Raw genomic sequence first — 9,774 nt, 5'->3', positions numbered from 1 at the left:
GCAGAAGAAGAAGCAGCAGCAGCAGCAGAAGAAGAAGAAGAAGCAGCAGCAGAAGAAGCAGCAGCAGCAGCAGCAGCAGCCCTGCCCACATGAATCTACAGATCACATGATGATTGTGTCATAGAGTCTGGAGCACATTACACATCCACAGTATCTCTATCAAAGATAAAGCTGTTGTGATCTGAGACACTAACTCGTCTTCCTCTGAAGAGCAGCGGCTCAGTCCTTTCTGTCACCAGTGCATACTGTTGTTGTGCTCTTTTGCAAGACACTTAACCATTTTGCTTAACGTCAGTGCACTGAAGCTTTATGAAAGTGTGTGAACATGTGGGGTCTTTAAGGTCCCAGAGGAGGCAGGACAGCTCTATATGAAGATGACCATGGTCGAATGAGTAAAGCTGATGCTTCAGAAGCAAAAAATGGAATCATACAGCGCCCTCTGCTGGCCACAGACAGAACATGCACATTTTCAGCGGAGCAGACTCGACAACAACAACAACACAAAAAAACCGTCTGCTCCGCCATGGAACGTCACACTAAAGCCTCTGGCCTGGTGTGAGCGGGGATGGGCACCATCCTGCAGCAGAGAGTGCCACAGCAGTGCCCGGGGAGGCTGTGCACGGAGAGACTGTGCACGGAGAGGCTGTGCACGGAGAGGCTGTGCACGGAGAGGCTGTGCACGGGGCCAGGATGGAGGGCGAGCAGTTGGAGCGAGCACAGGCCTGAAGCGGACAGGTAGCGCCTCGGCTGCTTGTTTTTCTGCTCTGTTCTCATTTATTGTCCGTTCCATGCAGCTCTGCAGTTCGATCTTTGTTTGTCTTGTGCTCGGTTGTTTTTCCTTCAGCTCTTGTGATCGTTTGGTTTAACAGAATCTGAGTGCTCGTTGCATTTTCTCCTTTTTGTTTTTAATATCAGCTCCAGTACGGATCAGAGGAGGTCACAGCATCTCCAGGAAACTCCCCCAGAGGAAATGATTCAGGTGAGTGTAACATCCTAAATGAGGCTGTGGGCTCTGGTCCATTTACATGTAAACGACCTACAGACGCAGTGCTTTATTAAAGAGGCTCATTAAATGTGTTCACAGAAGTGTGTGTCCAGAAGAATGCACAGATCCACCAACAGAAAGTCCAAACACAGGTGTGATTAATCTCATTTTTCTTTCTGTGAAGGCTATAATAAATAACAACATGTTACACAGTATAAGTCATATCTTATCTGAGCTGTGACATAGAGATATTTTGGTTTATGTATTTGAGATGTAAATGTTCCGTGGAATCATAATAGTAATAATGATCCTTTTCGTCAGTTCTCAGGTAACTCCTGACTCCTCATCTCCTGTACCGCCTCCTTCAGACCATTCCCAAGTCCGAGCATCAGTCAGTCTCAACAAGAAGAAGCACTCAAACCCCAAACACAGGAGGCATACGGCCGCCTTCCCCTGCCACCGAGCCCTGTCTGACCCCAGTCCAGACCCTGCTCCACGGTCAGCGCTCAGGGACAGTGGTGCCCTTAGAAATGACGACAGTGACACAGACCTGTCTGAATCTGAGATGTTTTCAGAACTGCCCTGTGGTGGTCCCCCTCCACAGTTAGAGCTGCGGCCAGAAGTTATCTCTCTGAAAGAACCGCCACTGTGTAGCAGGAACAATAACAAATCAAAGTTTGACTTCCCGGACTTTCTCCCTCCACCTTTTAACTCATGGAGCCTCAACCAGTTAGCTTATTTTTATAACATGGAAAGTCGTGCAGCTTCCAGGCCTAAACCCACCGGCTCATTAGAGCGTTATTTAGAGAGACTTTTGCAGTTAGAATGGTATCAGATCAAAACATGGCAAGATAACAACGGCCCAGCACATGCGGAGCCTTTAACAGTTAGCCATAAGAGTCCAGCGTCTACCTCAGCTCGCCTAAGCACTCCTAAATGTATCCTGCAATGCCAACGAGCCTTTCCTCTCACTATCCTGTCCATGCCAAGTCACTGCGCTTACATTGTCTGCACAACCCGCAACTCGTCCTGCAGCTGCCGCTCCTCGGGCAGTCAGGCGCGCCCGTCCAGGATGAGTCCGACCCAGGAGCACAGAGGGCTTTTCTCACTGCCCAAAAGGAGCTACAGTGAGAGCAGGGCTCCTTTGCCTAATCAAACAGAGAGGCCGAGTGGTTCTGCCAGTAACCAGGGCCATTTAAAGCAGATGCAGGCTGCAGGAAACCTCCGAAGTTCTGTACAAGCCGTTCACAACAGACACACCTCCAACGCCAGGGACCAAGGATCAATGTGGAAGGATCATTTTCCAAATCACAGAGCTGGCTGTGTCCGGAGCGGCTCAGTAAATAGAAAGAGCAACTCAGAATGGGCACATAACAGCGGAGAGAAGCGGCGCGGCAGGTCTGAGTGTAGAAAACGATGTGAAAGGAGAGGACAACATGAGGTCAAACCTGATGCTGTCAATGCCATAATGGACAATTTATCAGCCACCAAATCTAGTGCTGTAAATAGACCATCCAGGTCAAAACAGGTTGAATTTGTTACATGATCTTCACCAACAAATTTTATGTAATTTCCACTAATCCACAAATTGTAAAAAAAAATTGTCTGCATTTGGTCCTGCATCTGCTGTTCACTGCCAAGTTTACACACACTGGAGTGTGGTGAATATTGTACTTTTTCAGTTTGATATTTAATATTGGTGCCATGTAATAATAATAATAAATATAGCTGCAAGCGGCAATGATGGCCACTTGCCCACTGCCACCCACAGCATTTCGTCCTTTTTTTCTTCTAGGCTGGATTGGTAAAAGTATCGTGTGAACAGTCGTCCTGTGCGGCGCTGTATCACTCTATTCCCTTTTGTGGGATGTATTATAATGTCCACTATCATTTTTGTGAGTGTTTCATCTTTCACCCAATTGGGGGCGCTGTTTTGAAAATTTGCCCACATTTTAGGTTGTGCTCCTTTAAAAAGTTTAATAAATGAAAATGTAGTAGAATTCAGTGTCTCCAGAGGAAAACATTAAAACAGCACAAGACGTCCCACTGGTGCGGACAGTTTTTTGGGTTGTTGTCTTGGTCTGGGTAGTACACAAAGAGTACACTTATATTTACATCACACGTAACATTCATTTAACTTAGTTTGACAACTGACTCAAATTTCACTGAAATCAGGGAGCAAATGGGAGCAACTCTCAAAAATCACAAATAAAAAAAAAAGTAACCATAAGTTGCAAAATGTTTCTAACTTTTGATCCCCCACCACTAATTTATTTATTTTTTTCCATCGATAAAAGAGTCAAAAGTCCCATCACTAAAAGAGGCGGTTCCAGTTAAAGGTCCCTGGTCACAGGAAGTGTCTGTGCCTTAGATCTCTACCAGCCTGTCTGTCTATCATCTATAGATCTATCGATCCATCGATCCATCGATCTGAATAGATCCATGATGTGTCCCCCGTCCAGGACTGATCATTTTACATTGATCTGTTCTTCCAGGGTCACTGCTCGTGGCCTTTAACTCGCCCTTCGCTCGTGTCTAATGAAATGTGAGATATTTTTAGGTTCTTGAAAAAAGTTTTCATCATGTCCTTTTTTCCTCAGGCCTGTGAAATCATAACTCTATGACCTAGAGGGGTGGGCAAACTACGGCCCGGGGGCCACATACGGCCCGTTGGGTTTATTAATCCGGCCCGCTGAACGTGACCAAATTATGGCGGACTTCAGCTACATCAACCTTGTATCACTCTCTTATTCTCTTATCAGCCCTTCTGCAAAAATGAGCTTATCAAAGAAAAGAAAAGTGGATAGTGAACAATACAACAACAAAATATTTTTCACCAAGTCTGATCAAAAAACCAAGGTAGGTTTTTTTGACATTCAAATCGGCAAAAGCTAGAAAGCCTTTCTCTGAAGGCGAGTTTTTAAAAGAATGCATTTGGAAAACTATTTGTACAATAAATCTTGCATATTCATGTTTTGCCACATGTTACAGACCAAATCTCCAGTGTAAAACTGTATTTACAAATATATATCCTGGCCCGGATAACATTATTTAGTTAATGACTCAGTCAATGCCTCATATAAGGCACTTCTCAAATGTGGAGATGGTCACATGACAAAGACAGAGCGTGAAATCTGTTTCATAAACACAGAGAGAGTGGGACTGGGATAGTGCACAGAGGAAACACTGGTGTGATCAGTGGTCACTGCCTGGTCAAAGGGCTGGTGGGTCAGGAGAGTGTGATCCAGTGTGATGCAGTACCACACTAGCACCTGTAGGTGTCAGTATGACAACAGCTGACACATACAGCCCCCAAAGAAGAGGAGCCACAGACCCAGGCCCCTTCTGAAATGTCCAGATCAGAGCTCCTGGGTCCTAAGTCCTAGCTCCTAAGTCCTTTACCTTTTGACACGGAGCAGATGAGAAGCAGCTTCAGATGTTTGGACAATCCATGGATCTAATAAAATAACAGCAGAACCTGAACATCCAAACAACAGGAACAATGGAGTGTCATGTGACACTACAGCTGTTTAAAAAGAACTACAACACCCTCAAACTGGACTACAACAGCTCCTCCTGCTCCTCCACTGCTCTGAGTTTAATGAAAACTTCAACATGGCAGTGTACTTAAATGACCCCAGTGTTTGCACATGAGAAAAGAAAAAAAGCAGCGTAATAACTCCCAGAGACTGTAGATAACTCCCACACACTGTAGACTGAAAAGTTTAAACATGAAGCACCTCCAACATGTAGATATAAATCCACAGAGGAGAATAAATACTCTGCTCTGTCCTCGGTCCACAAATATTCCACCAAATCCTGACTTTTGTCTGACAGAACAGAGTTTATGCAAATTACCCATGTGGCTTTAAGTTTCCTCTCTGTAAAAGTAAAGTGTGTGCAGATCTCTCCTTGTGTGAGTATATAGTCTACAGATTATATAGTCTACAGATTATATAGTCTACAGGTTATATAGTCTACAGATTATATAGTCTACAGATTATATAGTCTATAGATTATATAGTCTACAGATTATATAGTCTACAGATAATATAGTCTACAGATTATATAGTCTATAGATCATATAGTCTACAGATTATATAGTCTACAGATTATATAGATTATATAGTCTATAGATCATATAGTCTACAGATAAAAGGTGTGACTGTGATGACCCTAAAACTTTATTTGACTCTTATATAAAGTTGGGCTTCTCCAGATACTTCTTTTGTGTAGTGTCTGAGGTAATAAACTGCAGTACAAACTCTGGGTGTGGAGATCTGATATGTTCAGAAACCTTCAGGGTAAATGTTACTGTATTATGAGACGCCTCATAGCTCCTGACCACAGGTTAGGAAGCTCTCGAGGTTCTTATGCTGAAGGAGTTATGACAGAGTTATTTAAATAGATCCATGGACAGGAGGCGCACACGCTCCTTCTCCTAACTCCTTCCTCACTCTGGACTGTCCAGACCTTACCATGGCACACGGTGATGCACATCCGGGTTTGGCTGAAGGAGCGAGGAGCTTTGTGATGTGATGAATTTGGAGGGAGCCTCATGCTTCAGCCAGGCTCTGCAGAGAGGTGACACATGGAGCTGTCAGCCACACAACAAAACAACACAAACATCCCATGAAGACGCACCAGCACCTCCTGGACCATGATATACTGTGGAACTTTCCAATCTGAACAAAGCAACAGCACATCCATGAAGTGGAGCAGTGGTGGCGCCTCCACCAGAATAGTGACATAGTGCACCTTTTAATAATGACCAATTGTGTGTTATTAAACCAAACTGCAATGAAATGACTGCAGTTGTACCAAGTGTCCATTTAAGATCTGCCACACTAATAAGATATGGCAAAAAAGCAAGAAAAACAACATGAAGTAGGACACTAGACCCGCTCGTGTTCTAAGTTCCTTAAAATGTTTTGAAGAATGGGCTCTATATGTCCACATTTGAAAAATGGGTCTTATGTTTGTAAGAATCTGAATCTGATCCAACTTTCTCCTTCCATTAAAATTCTCTTGATGTGAGTTAACAGAGCAGTGGGTGCATTAGACTTGCTCACAACTTCCCAGTCCTATCAAAATAAAACAATGGGAAATTGTCTTTGTAGAACAAAGATTAAAGTCTCTGATTTATTGTGCTGACTCTGTTGACAATGGAGGAGCACCTGAAGTATTAGGCCTAATCTGGAAAAAATGTCTTCCATGTACTGGTACACGACCAGTACATGACTCCGACTTATAACTCCAACTACGCTCTCAGCAACATCTCTCATTATTTCAGCTCCCAGACTCTTAAACTGAGGCAGAACGGCAAAAGCATCAAGACCACTCAATATCTTGATGTGGTGAAGTAGTTAAATGTGCCTCCCAGTTCCTTTGCAGTTTGTGCTGCACTTGTCGGTGAGTGTGTACATTTGTCAAAATGCCTGTCACAAAAAAATGTATTTATTATGATTTGCTTTTAGGCAGTCACATATCACGAGATGAAGACTTGGCTGCATTTTACTGGATCCTACTTGGTTTTATTTAATATAATATAATATAATGTTACATAATATAATATAATACAGTCTGTAGTTATGTCAAACTAATGTTATATAATTTACAATTAAACTAAACTAGCTCTTGTCACATATTACCACATGGACTTCTATAGAATACTTTCTTCATTGAGGTGTAGCAGGTGTGTGCGTATCATCATGTACTCGCTCCTCGTGATGTTGTAATCAGAGTCTGTAACATCAAAGACCTTGTAGAAAAGCTGTGGAGGACAAAGATCCGTCGGGTTCTTTTCTTTCCAGACTTGTATTTTCTCCAACACCCCAGCTATGCTCCACCAGGCCAGCGGTCCCGCTCCTGTCCTGGTCCTCTGTTGTGTTCTGTGGTGAGTAGTGGAGTACTTGTATGTACTCCTTTTCTGTGTACTTTATGTACATTTTACAAACTGTGAGCCTTTTGTGATTTGCCTCAAGTTTATGTTACAATGAGGGAATAAGAGTTTTGCATCGTATTGAACTTGACGCTTTTCTAACCAGGCACGTTCTCCTAAACTAAAGGAGCAGGTCCAGAAACTGAAGGTGATAATGTAGTAACTGTCTGGAGAGTGTTGGAGAAAATGGAACTAAAGCAATATATCTTTAATTTTCCTGTTTCATAATGTTCTAGGATAAATAGAACATTTTATACACGTGAAATGTGTCATTACAATAAATGCTTGTGTCCTTGTTATAGTAAGAAAATCAACTTTTTTTATACTTCCCTCTGAACACTCCTCATACTGTGAACAAACTGAAATGGATTCTTTCATCGTGCACATTTCTTCTTCTTTCTTGCTTTTCCCTGTCATGTCTGTGGTGCCTTCTGCTCTTTTTGGGGCAGCTTTGATGTGTGACCTACAGCTAAACTTAATCATACACAGAGTCTTTTACCTTTGCTTTGTATGTGCTTTATGTCGTTACTTCAGTATAATGTATTTAGCAGTAAATATATGTAACCCACACTTCTTGCCATCCTATGCATAATTCAGAATGCTCGGTGGACTTATTTTCTTGCTTTCTCTTGTACAGTGTATTGTTGAGATGGTTCATACTCCCACTTAATTTATTTACAGATTGAAGAATGTGGACCCATGAGGAATCCCACTGACTGCTCTGTTCATGGGGTCGACATGGCGTTTGTTTGTCAATGATGCGTGAGGTCAGACTGAAATTTTTCCAGAGTAAACTCACCCAGACCAACCAGGGGCAGCTCACTGACCTCTGTGATGGTCAGGTAGTTTAGCCACATTTATGCTGCATGCACCACCGGGTCAGTTTCATTTAGTGAGGGAAATAAGTGTCAATAGCATATATATTTTTGTTTGGATAACATTTGTGTCACCTAAATTCTGAAACACTTGAATTTAATGTGCAAATATATTTTTAGGCTGAGCTTGTGGCCAAAGAGGAGAAGATGCTCCAGATTATCCTGGAAGGTCTCGACTTTCTTTGTTCACCTCGTCCTCTGCTATTTCCTTTGCCTCCTCTTCACAGGACGCCTTTAAACCCACCCCATCCCATGTTTCCATCTCACCAGAGAGACCAGACGCTGCCCAGAAAGACTTTTACAACAACTAATCTGCCCTGACCAAGTTAAGATGACAGGAATGTAAAGGATAATAGAAATGTTCTGAATAGTTTACCACCATCAACTGTGGAATCAATGAGTAATACAAATATTTTTGAGAATCTGGAAAAGAACAACATTACACTATTTAAACAAAAAGGCTTTTTACACTTTTAAATAAATATGGAAGGTACAAACTTGAATGAACTTGTGCTCATAAAACAGTAATCCCAGTAAAAACATCACATAAACATCACATAATATCAACAAACAGCAGGATTTTCATGTAAAACAAAGATCCTGTATCCTGATTAACATTGTTTAGTTACTTGATTACACTTTTCCCCAGCGGACGGGGGAGAGGAGGATTCAGGTGGTGTCTGTAGGAGGACCCGATCGAGGGTGAAAGAAACAGAAAAAAAACTATTATCTTTGTTATACTTTTCAATATACTCACAAGCAACATGCTGATCAAAATCTTACTCTTCCTACACATTACTGTTAAAACCTTCTGCCAGAGTAAACCTGCTCAAATGCTACAGTCGGACACAGTCTCAAAAAAGAGAAATAGAGCAACTTGGAGGACACCTTACCGCCTCGATGTGCAGTACTATCCCTCTCTTAAATGCACTAAATCTAAGTGAAGGTCTGTGCCAAAATGAAGCTCTAGAGGCTGCTGTCTTAAAAGAGGAATAACATTATATTTTTATAGTTTGTGAAGGTTAGAATGTGGTGTCTGGTGAGGAGAAAACTAGTCTGCTTTCAATCAACTATAACAGCCATATTCTGATATTTGGATGTTTGGTTCCAGGAGCCTTTGTGTAATAGTTCACCTCCTTCCAGGTAAAATCTCTACAATATTATATACACCCATTTTTGACGATAAATCCTTGCATGCATCAATGTTAAACGAGGGTTCTGCATGAGTTTCCATCAATAATTTAGCTCAAAATCTTGATTAAATGACAGCCAGCAACTCAAACCAGTGTTAAATGAGTCTGCGTTGTTGTTGTTGTTGTTGTTGTTTGTAGATTTTTCTTTGTTGATTATTAAACTTAAGCCAATTCACACCTCACTTTTGTTCAAATCAAAGAATTTAAGTCGTGTATTACTCATAGTTAATAAAAATGTCTTCCACTACTGTTCTGGAGTCATGATTTTTATTCGAGCTCATGTATTTTAATGGAACAGCGCCCTCTTCTGGTGGTTCCGGTAGTGACGCCCCCTGCATGTTGACAGTTGATGAGAAGTGTGCTTATTTTACAAACTCTATGTTAGTTTAGGATTGTCATATTTTTGTTTTTATTATGCCACAAGCTGCATTTCTTTTTGGTTTTGAGTAATGGAAAATGAATTTGATAGAATGAGGGGGCTTGAGTCTTTTAATCCGACGGCTGCAGTTGGTAAAGGCAGAGGTGTTCTTTTGTTTTCTCCAGATGCATCCACACCGAAGCCTCTTTATGATGGTGTAGCACAGGATGGTAATGTCGTCTTTGATGCTCCACATTGTGTGATATCAATTCTTGTGCAAATGGGAAAAGCGTTGATGATAAACTCTTAACTGACATGGCTTCACGGATTGGAGTTTCTATTGGGTCCAAGTGTAGTTGAGGCAGCTACGAATGATTCCTCTCCGCTTAATGTCATTGTACGTCAAGATGTGAAGGAGCCTG

The 9,774-nt window shown here is 41.9% G+C and overlaps 1 protein-coding gene across 1 annotated transcript; it reads left to right on the top strand.

The window, feature by feature from the left end:
- Positions 1-444: 444 nt before the first annotated feature.
- LOC117371583 (uncharacterized) lies at positions 445-2,756 on the top strand. The gene is made up of 4 exons (XM_055221622.1): positions 445-735; positions 916-979; positions 1,085-1,137; positions 1,307-2,756. Exons 1-4 carry the CDS (start codon positions 566-568, stop codon positions 2,529-2,531), a joined length of 1,512 nt encoding a protein of 503 aa, XP_055077597.1. The 5' UTR covers positions 445-565; the 3' UTR covers positions 2,532-2,756.
- The last annotated feature ends 7,018 nt before the right edge of the window (positions 2,757-9,774 follow it).

The sequence above is a fragment of the Periophthalmus magnuspinnatus genome, chromosome 5 (genome assembly GCF_009829125.3).
Source record: "Periophthalmus magnuspinnatus isolate fPerMag1 chromosome 5, fPerMag1.2.pri, whole genome shotgun sequence".
NCBI classification, from domain to species: domain Eukaryota; kingdom Metazoa; phylum Chordata; class Actinopteri; order Gobiiformes; family Gobiidae; genus Periophthalmus; species Periophthalmus magnuspinnatus.
This window is presented reverse-complemented; position numbering and strand designations above follow the sequence as displayed.

What these genes read in the sequence shown, in the direction of transcription:
- LOC117371583 (XM_055221622.1), top strand. Translation starts at nt 566, where the DNA reads ATGGGCACCATCCTGCAGCAGAGAGTGCCACAGCAGTGCCCGGGGAGG. An exon ending in CACAGGCCTGAAGCGGACAG is followed by an intron (nt 736 to 915) that starts GTAGCGCCTCGG and finishes TTTTAATATCAG; the next exon opens with CTCCAGTACGGATCAGAGGA. An exon ending in AACAGAAAGTCCAAACACAG is followed by an intron (nt 1,138 to 1,306) that starts GTGTGATTAATC and finishes CCTTTTCGTCAG; the next exon opens with TTCTCAGGTAACTCCTGACT.